The sequence below is a fragment of the Cetorhinus maximus genome, chromosome 22, assembly GCF_964194155.1.
Source record: "Cetorhinus maximus chromosome 22, sCetMax3.hap1.1, whole genome shotgun sequence".
Taxonomy (NCBI): Eukaryota; Metazoa; Chordata; class Chondrichthyes; order Lamniformes; family Cetorhinidae; genus Cetorhinus; species Cetorhinus maximus.
This window is the reverse complement of record NC_135900.1, coordinates 68,243,938-68,262,289: the sequence shown is the minus strand read 5'-3', so window position 1 is coordinate 68,262,289 and position 18,352 is coordinate 68,243,938. Positions and strand designations below refer to the sequence as shown.

Sequence of the window (18,352 nt, the reverse complement as noted above, 5' to 3'; positions counted from 1 at the left end):
ATAGTTTTGGCATAACCTCCCTGCTCTTATACTCTTATTATAGGGTCCCCTTGTTCAGCCCTCAGTGAGTAAGGAGGGTTGGGCATGCTGTCTTGTTCTGTTCTAGAGTAGGGAATGATGATGATAAGAGAGGATCAACAGGAAGAGAAACCAAAACGTGTTCTTGTTGGTCAAAGTCTATTTGATTTTGTTGGAACCTGTGCAGAGCTGCAAATTGTGTAGAAATGATTAGTTATTGGAAAATAATTTGACTGTTTCATTTGCAGTGCCAATGATGGCCCCTAGCAATGTGCGTGTCCATGTCACCAATAGCACGCTGGCAAAGGTGCATTGGGATCCAGTTCCACTGAAAAGTGTCCGTGGATTCCTCAAGGGATATAATGTAAGTGGATGAAATGAGCTTTGTGCAATGTAGTATTCCTGCTCTCCATTAGAGATTAGGAGCCCCTCCAATTGTTCAGTGAGAAAATCCCAGCAAGTCACTTTGGCAGAATCTTTGGCTTGGTGAGCAGGGGCGGGACCCGCTCGCCAAGGCATAAAATGATGCGCGGTGACATCAGGCACACAGCTGAACTGTCTAAGGCCATTTAAAAAGCCAATAAAGCAATTCACTGAGCTGCCCGTCCAACCTTAAGGTTGACGGGGGACAGGCAGAGAGTCCAGGCGGCCTTCGCATTTCTCATGGAACCTCATCCACAGACAAGATGAAGTTTCATGAAAGTTTTTAAAGTGTTTGAAAAGTTTTTAATAAAATTAATGGACACGTCCCAGCTCATGTGACAGTTTCACATGAGGGGACGTGTCCTTAAGGTTTTTTTTTAACCTTTATTCAATGTTTTATAAGTGAAAGTAATCTCCCTGAGGCAGCTTCAGTGAGATTTCTGTGCTCTTTCGCACACATGCGCTAAAGAGCGCACACCCCAACTCAGGCACCCCCACCCCTGCCCGCACAGGGAGCGCGGAGTGCTCAGCACTTCCGGGCGCGCGTCACGCTGGGCGAGCCTTAATTGGCCGGCCCATGTAAAATGGCCGCGCCCAACCGATCGGGGGCGCCAATCGGCTGCGTGCCCACCCCCGCCCAATCCCCCCGATGTGGAGAAAATTCTCCCCTTAGATCAGAAAAGGCGTTCAACTCAATTCAAGCGACGTGCTCAAGATTGTTGCTCTCGCAGGCAGTGGTATAGCTGGGGCTCCACAGCCAGCATGCTGGGCTAGGCAAGAGAAAATCAGCCAGGGTTCCCATGCCTGAGAGAAAAGCAGAACAGAAACTGGAAACGGTCAACATCTGTGGTGAAAGAAGTAAACATTTCAGTTCCATGATCTCTCCTGACAAAATTGAAAAGATGTCAGGGATGACTAACTTCCAAGCAAGTGGACGGGGGAAAAAAGACAAAAGGAGTAAGGTAAAGGGCAAGGGTGATTAAATGTCAAAAGTGACGATCGGGTATGTAGGGCAAGAGGAGGTAATAATGAGGCAAATGTAAAAACAGAGGAAAGTAGAAATCCAGAATAGCAGAGGGAAAGGGAAACCAGCAAAATCTAACAAAAAGGAGAAGGATCCTGTGGCCTAGAAATGTGATGGATTCCCCCCTCCTGATCAGTGTCTCTTGACCCCTTGGTGGAAGTGCGCCCATGACAACATTGGAAAGAGACAGGCTGAGGCCTCCACTCACTTATTGGGCCCGTGCTCCAGTGACTGCTTGGGAGAGGTATTGGCGTGTAACCCGGGGTCCGTAACCAGCAAGCAGCCAATGCTTTCAGGAAGAAAGGAGAGAAAATAGGCAGAGAAAATGGGTGGAAAATAAAAGGAGGCCAGATTGCTAGTCAGGACGTATGTACACTTAGTGATTCCTAGGCCAGCACTTGCATGCAGGTAGAGCATTGTTGTGACATTAAACTGAGGCCCCATCTGCCTTTTTTTAGGTGAAGATTATAGTTCTGTGTCAATTCTCAGAGAGAGCAGTGAGTTCTCCCAGTGTCCTGAGCAACACTCCTCCTTTAGTCAATGCCACACAAAACAGATTAAGTGGTGATTTTATTTTTGGCACCCTGCTGTGTATATTATAGCAGTTGCATTCACCTTCACAAAACCGTGACCACGCTTCCGAAGTGATTGATTGGTTGTGAAGTGCTTTTGGAAACTTCGAGGATATGAAAAGGCATGACATTAAATGCAAGCTCTTCCTTTCTATTCTGTACTTAACCACACGCAGATCTACTACTTGAAGCAAGAAAGCCTGATCACACGGGGCAAGGACCACACGGAAGTCAAGATTTTGAGCTTTCTTGGAGACAAGAGCCACGGCATGTTGCCAGGGTTGGAACCTTTCAGTGTTTATAAGCTGAATGTTCGGGTCCTTAATGGAAAAGGAGAAGGTCCCACCAGCGATGATGTGGTGCTGAAAACTCCTGAAGGAGGTAGAGAATCCAATTGCATTACCTAGTTGACTGACACTATTGCTCTATATACATCTGACCGTCTTGGAACAGGCATATCCTCAAGCTTTCATACTGTCCTTTCATCTCTGGTACCTGTGCTCAAATCCTGCCTTAAGCAGACAGAATGAAGGACTTCTAACTGTAAGGGACTAGGGAGGTCTTGTCCCAATTTCAGGTGGGTATGAGCTTGCAGCAATAACCTGCCTCATTGTTTACACCTTGCTGCCAGGGTATGGGCAATGCCAGTGAGATTAGTGCTTATTGCTTTTCCTGAGTTTCCCTCAGAAGATAGTGTTGGGCTTTCTGCCTGAACAGCTGCAGCCTTTGTGCTGATGCTGATGCTGCTCTCATGATGGAGTGAGATAACGGCAAAGGAACAGAGATAAATGTCCAAGTTAAGATGGTGCGTGACTTGGAGTGCCACCTGGTGGTGATAGTAGTCACTCTCTCACCACTAGATGCTGTGCATTAAGGCTGATGGTAAGGGAAAGGAATTCTGTAGAGCAGTAGGATTCGGGTTTCACTCTGCGGGTTCTCCACGTTGTTAGTTGGTCAACTCAAGTCACTCTCCCTGTAGTTTCCTCCTTCCTCTCATTTTCCTCCTCCTCTTCCTAACTGTGGGGAGTTATCCAGCACCTTGCCGGCAAACCACATAATGTTAACAAAATTGAAACTCATTGGATAAAAAGGGCAGCAGCAGCATAGATACAAAATTGTCTCGGGGCTAGAAAGTGGAGAGTTGTGTTGTGCAGTTGTTCTTTGACAGAGTGAGAGAGTCAGTGACCTTCCCAGGGTTCAGCAGTAGTTGGTCTTGGACATACAACAATGACTTGAATTTGAAATTATGCAGATGTCATGAAACGTAAAAGTATAGTAAACGGCAAAGAAGATATAATAAACTTCAAAAAGACATAGGGATGCTGATGGAATGGGCATCCTAATGGCAGACACAGCTCAATGCAGAGAAGTATGAGGTGATATATTTTGGTAGGAAGGATGAGAAGAGAAAATGCGAGCTAAATGGTACAATGTTAACGGGGTTGCAAGAACAGAAAGGCCTTGAGGGTGTTTTTGTGTACAACTCTTTGAAGGTAGCAGGGACAGATTAACTCAGGAGCTAATAAAGTATATGGGATTCTGAGCTTTACAAATAGAGACATCAAATACGAAAGCCAGGAAGTCACACTGAACCGATTGGGGAAAGTAAACTGGTTCAGCCCAAGCTTGGCATATTGTGTGCAATACTGGACATCACACTTTAGATAGAACGTGAAGAGAGGGTAGAGAACAAACCTACGAGGATGGTTCCAGCTGGGGATGGAAGATTACAGTTATATGGACAGACTAGAGAAGCTGCCTTTTTTCTCTTTAGAGCAAAGAATGCTAAGAGGAGTTTGATTTAAAAACCAGAAAGGTTCAGGTAGATTCAAGAAAGAGGAACTGCTTCAAGTGGCTGACAGGTCGATAACCAGGGTGACACAGATTTAAGGTGACTCTTAACAGAACCAGAGGTGCTATGAAGAAAAACACTTTTACACAGCGGGTGGTTAGAATTTGGAATGCACTCCCAATTGGAAAAAACAGTTTTCTCGTTCCCTTGATAGAGTGGGGCAAACAGATTCAGTTATAGTTCTCAAAAGGGAGTTGGCTACTTATTTGGGAAAAAAAAACACGGGATATAAGAAAAGAATGGAGCAGTAGAACTAACTGGTTTGTTCCTCAAAAGACCCAGCTTAGATTCAGCGAGCTGAATGGCCTCTTTCTGAGCTGTGCAATGTGATGATTCTGTTTTCCTCGATAGGGTGATGGCTTATCAGCCTGTCCCCTGCTTACCAGCTGAAAACAGCTGCCTGGAAGCTGGTGGGCTGTGTGGCTGTTTTGTAGTTAGGGGATGCTGAGTGCTACAGTGTGAAACTCAAAGCAACACAGGAAAATGTATTTATTTTACCCAAAGAATACATCTTTATCCAAGTGGCCAACGTTCAGAATAATAAGTCAAGCTTTTTATTTGAGGTAGAACATTGCAGTTACGGAAAACGGAATAATATTCTATGATGGGATAATTAAAGTACTCATCCTTTTGAGGTGTTACACTGAGACCCTGTTTATCTTTTCCAGTAGTTTAGATGGATATTAAAAAAATCGCAAAGGAGAGCACGTTATTTTCTCAGCATCCTGGCCAACATTCCCCCCTCAGCCAGCAGCAACAAAAGAAACAAATGGATCGTGCAGCAAGTGATTAGGAAAGTAAATGGGATGTTGGCATTCATTGCAGGGAACGGAATATAAAAGTAGGGAAGCTTTACTACAGATGTATAGGGCCTTGGTGAGACCACATCTAGAGTACTGTGTGCAGTTTTGGTATCCTTATTTAAAAAAAAAACATAATTGCTTTAGAAGCAGTTCAGAGAAGGTTCATTGAACTCATTCCTGGGATGATGGCGTTGACTTATGAAGAAAGGTTGAACAGGTTAGGCCTATACACATTGGAGTTTAGAAGAATGAGAGGTAATCTTGTTGAAGCATATAAGATCCTCAGGGAACTTGATAAGGTGGATACCTGGATGATGTTTCCTCTTGTGGGGGAGACTAAAACTAGGGGACATGTTTAAGAAATAAGAGGTCTCCCTTTTAAGACAGAGATCAGGTGAAACTTTTTTCCCAAAGGGCCGTTGGTGTGTCGAATTCTCTTTCCCAGAAAGTAGTGGAGGCTGAGTCTTTAAGTTATTTAAGGCAGAGCTAGACAGATTTTTGTTAGGCAAGAGAGTCAAAGGTTAAGGGGGACAGACAGGAAAGTGGAGCTGAGACCACAATCAGATCAGCCATGATCTTATTGAATGGTGGAGCAGGATTGAAGGGCTGAATGGCCTACTCCTGCTCCTATGTTCCTAATGGTTTTTTAAAATATTAGTTCATGGGTTGTGAACATCACTGGCAAGGCTCGCAGTTATTGCCCATCCCTAATTTCCCTTGAGAAGGTGATGGTAACCATAACATCATAAGATCATAAAAATAACCCATAACCCTGTAGATCAAAAATCTGTCTGATTCAGCCTTGAATATATTCAATGACCCAGCCTCCACTGCTCTCTGTGGAAGAGAATTCCAAAGACTAATGACCCTCTGAGAGAAGAAATTCTTCCTCATCTCCAACACGAATGGAAGACACCTTATTTTTAAACTCTGCCCCTAGTTCTAGATTCCCCACTAGATGAAATACCCTTCCAGCATCTACCCCGTCAAGCCCCCTCAGAGTCTTTTATGTTTCAATAGGATCACCTCTCGTTCTTCTAAACTACAATGAGTAAAGGCCCAATATGCTCAACCTTTCCTTATTAGACAACTCCTTCGTCCCAGGAATCAGCCTCGTGAATCTTCTCTGAACTGCTTCCAATGCAAGTATATCCCTCTTTAAGTAAAGAGACCAAAAATGTACACAGTACTCTAGTACAGTCTCACTAATGCCCTGTACAGTTGTAGCAAAACTTCACCACTCTTATACTCCATCTCCCTTGCAATAGAGGCCAACATTCCATTTGCTTTCCCATTTACTTGCTGTAACTGCATGCTAATTTTTTCTGATTCATGTACAAGGACACCAGATCCCTTTGTACCACAGCATTCTGCAATCTCTCTCCATTTGAATAATAACCTACTTTTCTATTCTTCCTGCCGAAGTGGACAAATTCACATTTTCCCATATTATACTCCATCTGCCAATTTTTGCCTACTCACTTAACCTATCTATATGCCTTTGCAGACTATTTGTACCCTCCTGACTACTTGCTCTCCTACCTATCTTTGTATCATCAGCAAATTTGGCTGCAAGGCAGTTGGTCCCTTCATCCAAGTCAGTAAATAGTTGATGCCTGAGCAATGATCCTTTTAGCACTCCACTAGCTACAGTTTGCAAACCATTTATCCCAACTCTCTGTTTCCTATTAGTTAGCCGGTCCTATATCCATGCTAATATATCACCTGCACACCATGAGCTCTTACCTTGTGCAGTACCCTTTTTTATGGTACATTATTGATTAGGGTTTGGAAATACAAATACACTACGTCGACTAATTCCCCTTTATCCATCCTGTTTGGCACATTCTCAAAGAACCTTCATAAGTTTGACAAGCACAATTTCCCTTTCACAAAACCATGTTGACTCTGTCTGATTGTATTATGATTTTCTAAATATCCTGCTACTGGCTCCTAATGTTAGGATTCTAGCGTTTTTCCCCATTGACAATGTTAGACTGACTGACCTACAGTTTGTTGATTTCTGTTTCCCCACTTGCTTGAATAGAGGTGTTACATTTGCATTTTCCAATCCACTGGGACCTTGGAAATTTTGGAAGATTACAGTCAGTGCATCCATTATGTCTTCAACCACTTCTTTTAAGCGCATAGGATGTAGGCCATCTGGTCCAGGGACTTATCAGCCTTTAGTCCCATTAGTTTTCCCAGCATTTTTTCTCTGGTGATTGTGATTGTTTTAAGTTCCTCTCTCCCTTTTGTCCCCCGGGGCAGAAGTTTCCTGTCGGCGATTTGGGGGCGGGGCCCGCTCGCCAACGGGAAAATGACACGGGATGATGTCGGGAGGAACCCCCAACGTCATCCCAGTCCATTTAAATATTGAGGAAGGCGGGCGGACAGTGAAATCAGCTGTACGCCTGCTGACCTGTCAATGGTCAATTAAGGCCATTGACAGGCTAATTAACCTTGTTAAAGGCCCTGCCTGTCCAACCTTAAGGCTGGCGGGCAGGCCAGGAGCCCCAGCGGGCTTCTGATAATACATGAAACCTCATCCACTGGCGGGATGAGGTTTCGTGTCCGTTTTTAAAAACTTCAATAAAGTTTATGTGCTTCTTATTAACATGTCCCTTCTCGTGTGACGAGGGGGACATGTTAATAATTTTAATATTTTTCAAGATTTTTATACTGTCAGTAATCTCTCTGAGACGGCACTTAGTCTCAGGGAGATGTGCACTCTTTTGGGTGCATGCGTGAAAGAGCGCACTTTGACAGATGGGGAATCCACCCCCCCCCCCCCCCCCCCCCCCGCACAGGAAGTGCATAGCGCTTCCTGTCGGGGGCAGGTCGCTGGGCGGGCCTTAATTGGCCCACCCACTCAAAATGGCGGCCGGCCCTGTTTCGGCGGCGGAGTTCGACTGCCCGCCCGCCGCCGAGCCGGTGGGGCCCACCCGCACATCACGGTAAAAATTCTGGCCCTGCTTTTTGACTATAATGGGGATTTTTTTTTGTGTCTTTTACTGTTAAAACAGATGCAAAATACTTGTTCAAAGTTTCTGCCATTTCCTTGATTCCCATTATTAATTCCCCAGTCTCATCTCTAAGGGACCAATGCTTGCTTTAGCAACTCTTTTCCTTTTTATGTACTTGTAGAAGCTTTTATTTTGTAGAAGTTTTTATATTTCTTATTAGTTTTCTCTCATATCTCCTTAAATGTCTTCCACTGCTTCTCTACCAACTTACCTTTTAACCTATTTTTCCATTCCACTTTAGGCAACTCTGTCTTCATTTCCTTGTAATTGCCTTTATGTAAGTTTAAGGCACTAATTTCAGAATCCCATTTTTTACCCTCGAACTCAATGTTAAATTTTATCATGTTATGATCACTCCTACCTCGAGGATCCTTTACTGTGAGATCATTAACCATGTCTCATTATACATTACCAGGAATAAAATAACCTGTTCCCTGGTTGGTTTCAGAATATATTGTCTTAAGAGACTGTCCCAAATACATCCTATGAACTCATTCTCCAGGCTACCTTTGCAAATTTGATTTGTTTAATCTGCATGAAGGCTAAAATAGCCCCCGATTATTGCAACAACTTTCTTACAAGTCCCCATTATTTTTTGATTTATACTGTCTTACAAGGTAAGTTACTGTTAGAGGGCCTTATAAATTACTCCCACCAATGACTTCCTTCCTTTGCTGTTTCTTATCTTCACCCAAACTGATCCTATATCTTAATCTTCTGAACCAAGATCATTTCTCATGACTATACTGATCTCTCACCTCTTCTTCCTGTCCTTCCAAAATGTCAAATACCCTTGAATATTCAGGTCCCAGCCATGGTCACATTGTACCCAAGTCTCTGTAATGGATATAAGATCATACACACTTATTTATATTTGTGCTATCAATTCATCTATCTTGTTATGAATGCTGTGTGCTTTCAGATAAAGAGCCTTTAATTCTGATTTAAATTTGAGTAAGAATCGCAAACTTGTTGGACAATTGTAGGGACAAAGGCTCCTCCATTGCTACCTTCTGGATCCCCATACCGAACTCTCTTACAGTCACACTCTCCTGTCCCTGACCATGGGCCAAATCTGAAGTAACTAGCCTAAGGGGTGTGACTGCCTCCTGGAACAAAATTTCTAGGTAGCTTTCCCCCTCCCTGATGCATTGCAGTATCTGAAGCTCAGACTCCAGCTCATCACCTCTGAGCCTCAAGCTGCAGACAATTACTGCAGATGTCATTGCCATGGATCACACAGGTATCCACCAGCCCACACATGCCAAAGTTGCAACACATCACCTGCCCTGCCATCTTTACTGTGTTTTATTCAACTAAACTCTGACCAGCTTCTTTGAACTGCCAGTGCCCATGTGGTGTAAATACACCTCATGGAGCTGTTAGGGATGGAGTTCCAGGCTTTTGACTCAATGACAGTGAAGGAACGATGATGTAGTTCCAAGTCAGAATGGTGAGTAGCTTGGAGGGGAACTTGCAGCTGGTGGAGTTTCCATGTTTCTGTTGCCCTTGTCCTTTAGGTGGCTTTGGAAGGTGCTATCTAAGGAGCCTTGGTGAGTTGCTGAAGTGCATCTTATTGTTGGTACACACAGCTGCCACTGTGCGTTGGTGGTGGAGGGAGTGAATGGAATGTTTAAGGTGGTGGATGGGGTGCCAATCAAGCAGGCATTGGATTGTGTGAAGCTTCTTGTGTGTTGTTGGAGCAATCATTACTGCATCATCATCATCAGTGAGATGTTCCAGAGTGACTGGGTATTAGGGCTATGAAATGCAAGTTTGACTGTGTACTAGAGTGTTGAGCTTCACTTCCTGTACCTGTCCTTTCTATTTTATATTGTCTTCAAAACATTGCATAAACTTTTGGAGTGACTTGAGCATTTATCCTGTACAATCTTTACTTTTAATCTTCCTATGTCAGATATCCTAACTATGTAATAAAATCCAGATTACTTGTCTAAGTGATATATAGAATCATTATTAAGATGTCTGGATATACTTTCCTTCAGTGCCCAGCTCGCCAGCATTTTTGAAGATTACAAGTCCAGCACTTCACTCCCTGACCCTGCAGTGGGGACCTCCACTCCACCCAAATGGTATTCTTAAAGGATACACACTCAAGTACCAGCCCAGTAAGTATCTGTAATGTGGCAGTTGTGTAGAATCTTGAATTGTCAGCCCTGTCTGAGCTTATCTTGTCCATGAAACCCACCTCCTGCGCTCCCTCAATCCTATTTCCACTAAACCTCTCATCACCCAGCTTCCCCTCCCCATGTTAACCGATATTGTAAACGGTTCTCTGTGTTAGGATGTTGTCCCACTCTCCTTTACATCTGCCCTTATTATCCCTCTCCTCAGAAAACCAACCCTTAGCGCCACCATCCTTACAAACTAGCATCCCACCTCCAACCTCCCTTTCTTGCCTAATGTCCTTGAACGTGGTTGTCACCTCCCAAAACCATTCTCATCTTGCCCAGAACTCCCATGTTTGAATCCCTCCAACCAGGTTTTCATCCCACCACAATACAGAAATGGCTCTTGTCAAGGGCACAAATGATATCCTTTGTGACCGTGACACAGATCACTATCCCTCCTCATCCTTCTCGACCTGTCTGTAGCCTTCGAATCAAGTGACCACACCATCCTCCTCCAGTGTCATCCAGCTAGGTGGTTCTACACCAACCTGGTTACATTTGTAACTACCTTGTCGTAGTCAGAGAAGCACTTGCAATGGCTCTCTGCCTGCTCCTGAACCATACCCCTTCTATCCCCAGAGGAACCATCGTGGGCCTCCTCCTATTTCTCATGATGCCCCTCAGTGACACTCTCTGACCAGGGTTAGTTTTCATGTGTACACTGGTAACACCCAGCTCTACCTCCTCATCTCCAATTGACTCTTCCAGTGTTACTAATTTATCAGATTGCTTATCTGACAACCAGTACTGGATGGGCATAAATTTCCCCCGATTAATATTTGAGAAAACTGAAGCCATTGTTTTCAGCCCCTGCTCCAAAATCCTATCCCTAGCTATTGACTCCATCTGTCCCTGGCAACAGTCTGAGATTAAGCCAGTTTGCTTGCAACCTTGGTGACAACCGAACTACCACCCCTGTGTTCGCTGTTCTGCATTGGCTCCTGATCAAGCGATGTTTTGATTTAAAAATTCTTGCCCTTATTTTCAAATTCCTCCATGGTCTCCCCCCTCCCATCTCTGGAATCTCCTCTCACCCCACAATGTTTCAAGATATCTGCACTCCTCCAATTCTGGCCTTTTGTGCATTCCCAATTATAATTGCTCCACCATTGGGAGCCATGTCTTCAGTTGCCTGGGCCCCCAAACTCTGGAATTCCCTGACAACACCTCAGCACCCCTCTACCTCACTTGCCTATCTTTAAGACACATGGACTCTGAAGTAAAATAATAAGGTGCACAGAATTTTGACATGCAACAGTTACTCAAGAAAACGTCTTAAATTTATTGTCAAGCATATTTTGAAATCATTTGAAGAAAGAGAGCCAAATATTGCTCTAGTCTGAGCAAGGTCACAATCTAATGGTACTAAAAATATTTCAATATTCAACAAACAATAATTGTTTGGATTTCTTAATGTAAGCAACAGTAAGTCTCTCTCGCTCTCTCTCTCTCTCCCCCTCTCCCTCATTCCCATCAAGCGCTCCTGTCACAAGAAACTCAGCACCAGGAATACCAAATTCATAAAATTTACCCCTGCATGTGAAAATAGACAGTGAAAACAGTGGGTTGTCTTTAATTTGTTTGACAATCACAAGCCAAGCCTCAGTTTGGTTGTTTCAGTTACCTCTTGATTTATAAGGCTGTCTGATTGGCAAGAGTGTGACAGTGATTTGCTTCATTAGTGTGCTACGCTGGCAGCAAGAGGGATTTGCACTGTTTTAAACACGTCAAATGTAACCAGTGTTACATTTTAAGCTTTTGCATCCAAAGGAAAATAGACCAAAAATGTTACATTTATTTCTGAAAAGAGTTTGTACATTCCCTCCTGATCCAAGTTTCAGGGCTGTAAATTATATGCAGGTGGCACATAGCCAGTATGGTTGGGCGAGATGGGTCTCCCAGGCTCAGAGGAGGCTGTTCTGCCTCAGTTGTTAAATAAGTTTGATTTATGGATTTTATTTGCCGTCATCTGAAAGGATTACATTATGAGGACAGATGGCATAAACTAGGTTTGTATTCCCTTGAGCATAGAAGAGTAAGGAGTAATCTAATTAGGATATTTAAAGAATTTGATGAAGTAAATAGTGATAAACTATTTCCTCTGCTGGAGGCATCCAGAGCAGGAACTGGGTCGTTCAGGGGTGATGTCAGGAAGCACTTATTCATACACAGAGTATTGGATATCTGAACTCTGTACCCAAAAGAAAGAGTTTGGGGTCAATTGAACATTTCAAAACTGAGATTGATAGATTATTGTTTGATAGGGGTATTAAAGGATGTGCAACCAAGACGGGTAGATCGGGTTAAAATAGAAATCAGCCAGGATCTAATTGAATGGTGGAATAGGCTGAATGGCCTATTCCTGTTCCTTTGTCTGAACAGTGGCTTCAGTTTTGTTGAACCGTTGCAGACCATGAAACAAAAGCAAAAGACAGTGGATGCTGTAAATCTGAAACAAAAACAGGAACAGGCTGGAAACATGCAGCAGGTCAGGCAGCATCTTCTGGAGAGAGAAACAGAGTTAACATTTCTGCTTGATGACCCTTCATCAGAACTGGAAGCTACTTAAAGATGAACAGCTTTTAAGCAAGTACAGAAACAGGGAAAAGGAGGGGCAAGATCAGAGACATGAGCTGCTCAGTTAAAAGGATTTAAATAAGTAGTTGGGGTGATTTTAAATGGCTCCACTTTCATTCCCGCAAGCTTTGCTGTTTGTTCATGCTCCTTTCTTATATACCTGAGTTGGTTCTCTGGAGTTTGTTTCTTTGAGACAGATTTGTACACTCCTTTCACTTCAGTTGTGATTTGTTGCTCTTTAATGATTACAAAATTTGAGCTAATCAGCTGTAAGAAATTTGCATATACAAAGGCGTGACAGCTGAAATGTAACAAAGTGTGCTAATACAGCACTAAACACATAGAATTATTTTGAAATTGATGTGCAGGGTTGTTTGCAGTTGGAATACTATAAAGCATTAATTACTGGCTAAATGGCAGCATGTAATCATCAAACTGTCACTGGCGCCTAACATGACAATGGAACTTGCTTCTGAAACAGAAATTTATTTGCCTGTTCCCTTTCAGTTAACAGTACGCACGAGTTGGGCCCTCTGGTGGAGGTCACAATCCCTGCAGAAAATGAAACCAGCTGGACTCTGAAAAACCTCAACTACAGCACGCGCTACAAGTTCTATCTCAACGCCTTTACCGGTGTGGGAGCTGGCAGCCAGTTAACTGAGGAGGCCATTACAGTCATGGATGAAGGTACGGCTGCACCCAGAGATTGACCTTGTTCTCAGCTGTCAGTGCTGATATTTAACACTGCATTCTGCAAAGTTCTCAAATGTCTGCGTTCATTCAAGTCCTGTGATTTTTTTTAAGAGAAACTCTCTTCAGGGATAAAAGCACAGCCTTGTAGTAATGAAACATGTGGGCTGGTAGGTACAGGTCCAGCAATAGCATTCAAGTTGCCACAGCTGGGTTAATGGAAAAGAAAAATCGTCGAGTTTCCTTATCCAGTGACCCTCCAACAACCCCCCCACCACTCTCCCTCCCCATTACTGTACAATGTACTTGTGTGCATGATGAGGACAGGAACGGGGATCTTGTTTGTGAGGATGCACACTTGCAGCTACTGTATTGTGATGCTAGTGAGTTGGAGTCTTCTATTTCTGTATTGCTGAAAACAGACAGGTCAAAGCTTTTCACTCATCAGGACACTTCATAAGAATACCAATATAAAGGGAAAAACAGCAATTTATACAGGTTTCAATGGGCTACATCCTGCACTCAAATTTATCTTTGAAATGAAGCAGTCAAATAAACTCCCCTTCCCTCATGTACTAGATGAGAAATCTGCCGGGGGTTCTCTACCACGGTCTACCGCAAGCCTACCTTCACTGGCCAATATACCTTGGGATTCTTACAGTTCCACACACTATAAGGTTGGTATTAACAGTAACCTTGTAAATAGGGCCCGAGCCATTTGCTCACCATGCAAGCTTGATGCTGAAATAGGGCACTTCAAAGGCATCCTGCAGGATAAAGGCGACCCTGAGCAGATTATTTCATGCTGTATATCACGCAGACTCATGAACAGCCTAAGGCCGTCACTTTTGGTCCTGAAAAGTTCCCAGTCTACCTCAGATTACCCTGGAAGGGCAAGGTATCTCAAAAATTTGAGTAACAGGTGAAGCTAGCTGTTTCACACTGCTACTATGCAGCAGCAACACGAGTGGTATTTGCCACTTATAGGATGCTGCCGTTAAGCCAAAAAGAGGTTCTGCCTATCGCACAAATGAGGAATGTGGTATATGAATTTCAGTGCCAGTGTGATGCTAGCTACGTCCCAAAGACTGGTGGATCGTATCAAACAGCATTTCCCAGCCGCTGTTCACAATGGGCAGTGTACAGACTGTACCCAACCAGCCCGTGCTTGCAAAACTCAAAACACAGTGTCCAACATTAGATGTGATTCTGTGATTGGACAACATTTGCTAAATAATCCTCAGTGTGCTAAGACCTGACAACAGATTTAAGATTGTCAGTTGGGCTCGCAATGTAGCACATTTAGTGTACTGGAAGCTACATATATTAATACACAGGGCCCTGTTCTTTGCAGACAGAAAGAACATGTACACACATTGCGCCTGTTTCAGCTAAACAAAAAAAGTGACTGCCATTTGCTGGTTCATTTCTCAGGGCAATGCCTTGACCAATCAGGGTCAAGCTGCCTGGTTTAAATTTCAAACAATGCTTGGCAGTTAACTGTCAGTCACCATCACTGATGCATTCTGCATGGCAATGCCTCTACCAGTCAGAGTCCACTTGCCAACCAATCAGAACTCTCTTCACATACAGTATAAATTGTTGTTTTCCCCTTATATTGGTATTCTTGAGTGTCCTGATGAGTGCAAGAGGATAAGCTTCGACATGTCTCTTTTTTTCAGCAATACTCAAGTTCTGTAGTGCCAAATGACTATCTTCTATTTCTCATGGCAGTTGAGGCAACCAAATTCTCCCACTGCTGTTTTATCCAGAATGAGATACCTTACTCAGATCAGAGTCACATCAGCTTTATATCCAGAAGCTGGCACTTCTCAGTTGGTCTCCATAACAGACTTGTCTCTGGGCTGTTTTGGTAACAAAAGGCATATTACATGGAGGGCTTGTTAGCCTAAATCACGATGTCTTACATGGAGGATTGGAGAACTAGCATTAGTCTAATTTCTACCCAGCAACCTGTCTGCTTTGGGTGGCCCCACCAGGTTGCTATACTCTTGCCAGTGTGGGTGTCAGGGTGGTAGGAACTTTCAAGCTTTCCCAATTCCTGAGAGAAAACGTAATGTCAGGTCTGACATATGAAGAATGACCTTTTGTGAATGGTGACACATGGTGGCAGGGGTTGGGAAGGGCAGGCGTGGGTGGTGAGCAGTGCAGTTGGCAATACCTGTAAACTGTACCCCAGTGAAACAACCTCTCCTAGAGAAGGGGAGGAGCCATTGGAGAGGGGGAAGAAAATTCTGAAGTACACCAGGTAGCCTGGGAAATGCAAACAGTGCAGGCTGGGACCTTGTGCTCCTCAGATTCCAGCTGGCTGTTAATCAGGCTTTCTGCTCCTATAGCCAGTCAAGGCATGTCAGGCAGAGGAAATGGGGAGAAGCCTGTAGTTATCCCTCAGGAACAGCCACACGTGTAGTGACAGTATAAGGAAGTGGGTCAAGATTTCCAAGTGGTATTGGGTGGAACAGAGTCAGATTTACCAACATTTTTAAATCAAATAAATTTTCCGAACTGTGATTCATTTGTGCTCTGGAAATTAGCCTGATGCAGTGTTGCGTTCAGTGACTTGCTGTTGTTGAAAGGCTGCTTATTAATCCCTGTGGGTATTTGGATTAAATTTAGTTAACATGAAAAAAGAATGATTTTTTCACAACATATTCTGGATGATTTTGAGATTCATTCTGCCGATTGGGCACATCAGCCCTCCTGGTTTTCATGTGCAGCAACATTGAACAGAAACGTGGAGCATTTCCAGTGGTTAGTTTGACCTGCCAAACACCACCACCTTCTGAAAGGTTTGGATGATTTCAGTGGAGGTTCCGACTCGAGAGTAAATTGCTTCTTGTTTCTTTAAGCACATTGCCACATACAGGCCAGAGTTGACCCAGTAGGCCAATAGGATGATCACAGTTTGGATACAGCCACATGGATAGGAAGCTTTGAGAACACTGCTGTTGCCAGAAGTACCTGTTCCAAACATTCTGCTGTGTTGCCAACATTCATCAATTAATGAAATTTTATATCCATAAAAATGAAGTAAAACAAGACTGCGGTATATTTTACAAATCATCAGGCTACCCAGCAGGTCTACTGATTCCTGACCCTCGACCTCTGTCATTCCCACTGCCGATGATACTCCATTGCTTTGCCTGGGAAAATGAAGTCGATGGGATCACCGGCAAGTGTTGAGGGTTGAGGAGCCGGAAAACTTCTGGGAATTGCAAGTGCGTCACGCACTGGTGGAGGAACTCTGGAACTCTTGGTGATTGCATTTGCCATTTTGGTTCTAGTCACATTTGTTGCCATTGAAGTGGCAGCTTCTTGCTCTAGCCCTGCAATTACACTGTGGGATAGGAACAGGCAGACACTTGATGGTTTTCTCTTTCAATGAGTTAGAGCTTCCATTAGGGGAACTTCAGACCAACAAGTTGGGGTAGAAATTTGTCTTGGGCGGAATTCAACTGGGAGCCCATTGTACAGTCAGCTTGATGTTCAGTCTGTTGAAGTCAATGGAACTGGAAATTGGGCAAGATGTATCACAGGTGGCCAGTTTGATCCCACTTGTTATCAGCTGCGATCCGTGATAAAGTTCTGCCCCTCAAATTGTTTGTGTAGTTTATCCATTGTGTCGCTGCAAAGCCCTTAGCTCCCTTTTCAAAAGAAAACCTGCTGAATTTGGAAACGGTGTCAACGTGTTTTGATATTTGTCTTTCTCTGTGCATGTTTCCAGTGTATTCCCAGTGTGCTCCTAATTATACAGTCTGTGTTTTTTTATTGTTCCTTTCCCCTCACGCCCACCCCCCCCAATTCTCTCTCTCTCTCTCTCTCTCTTTCACTATTGGCAGTGATTCATCAAACTGCCCCAGGGGCAGGCAAAGGTAACCTGCATGGTTTCTGAGTTTGTGACTGTTTGCCGTGCATTTGGGTTTGAGTTGCAACAGTTTGGGGTGCATTAGTCGGGGTAGTGGAGCTGAGGCTGACAGCTCTTTAGTTCTTCCTATCGTGTGTTGTACAACAATCCCCAGCAGAATCTGCAAGAAAAGCTTGTTTCATAGATTGCATTGAATGTGCTGTCTTGGAGGTGCGGGCAGCTCTTGATCAATAGCCCTGCACTCTCCTGAATTTGTGCAGCCTAGCTGTTTATTGTTAACCGCACTTTTTTTAAGATTAACAGCAAATGCCTTAACTCTTGAGTGTGCATGAAATTTCAGTTGCGTGTCATAGATTTTAACAGGCCCAATTTCTAACAATAGTTTTGCTTCTGGTTTTATTTTCCTTCAACTGAATAATTCTCTTTCAGGGTGAGACTCTCTTCACCTATTCTGCATCAAATAGTATCGCTGGCTGAGAGGGTTGGGTTTTTGCTGTGGGAGATGTTGGGGCCAAAGTGAGAGGCTCTCTGGATTTTCCTTTCTCTCTGTCTCTGGGTCACGTAGAGCCTCTGCTTAGCACCTTCTCACTAAGGCACAGCTTTTAAGACTGACCACTTGTATCCCTCCAGGATTGTCCGGGAGTTTCCCGAAACTATGAGCAAACGTGGACAAAAATCATGGGGACGTTTTTTTTTTAAAAAGTTTTTATTTTCTTTGTTTATTGTTTATGTTTTTGTTTATTTGTCATGAGGGAGGCTGTTTGATTGGAGTTGGGAAGTTGTGTGACAAAATCTCCAGGAATATGTCCAGGCGGAGTTGGCAACCCCATTGTGGAGCGAAACCCAGCATGACTCACAGATAATCCAAAATGGCACATTCTGCGCGGTTCCTATTCTTTCCCGAGTGTCTACTATCTCTCTCTCTAAACTTCCAAATGATTATATTGCTGCATTTTACTGCACCTTCCCTCTGTCTCATTTGTTCTTTTTCTTCCTCTCTCTGCTGCTCCAGGAATATCTGCAACATCTCCATTACTGAAAACAGATATAATAATCCCTGTTGATGAAAAAATGAAGGGTATTGGCTCTCTTGTGAATACAACCTTCAGTATTGCTTTTCTTGTGAATATAACTTCAGTAGTGCTTACTATTATTTGTATCAACAAACATGCAAAGTTGTGTTGTCTACAGACTGATTATTGTATGGGGGATACATGTTAGGAGCGAGTAGGCTCGGTTTAATTATCTGGTTTGAATTGAACTGGTTCAAATGGATTAAAGGGATCTAA

The 18,352-nt window shown here is 43.6% G+C and overlaps 1 protein-coding gene across 5 annotated transcripts in view; it reads left to right on the top strand.

Annotated features, from left to right (window-relative positions):
* Positions 1–18,352, top strand: part of nrcama (neuronal cell adhesion molecule a) — a 427,797-nt gene that overhangs the window by 373,775 nt on the left and 35,670 nt on the right. For 3 of the 5 annotated variants that reach the window (XM_078568476.1, XM_078568475.1, XM_078568474.1), the window contains 6 exons: positions 267–382; positions 2,214–2,418; positions 9,725–9,847; positions 12,995–13,174; positions 17,038–17,070; positions 18,076–18,141. In XM_078568476.1, the coding sequence (XP_078424602.1) occupies positions 267–382; positions 2,214–2,418; positions 9,725–9,847; positions 12,995–13,174; positions 17,038–17,070; positions 18,076–18,141 (723 nt within the window). The remainder of the gene's footprint in view (positions 1–266; positions 383–2,213; positions 2,419–9,724; positions 9,848–12,994; positions 13,175–17,037; positions 17,071–18,075; positions 18,142–18,352) is intronic. The other 2 variants (XM_078568477.1, XM_078568478.1) reach the window with 1 other exon arrangement.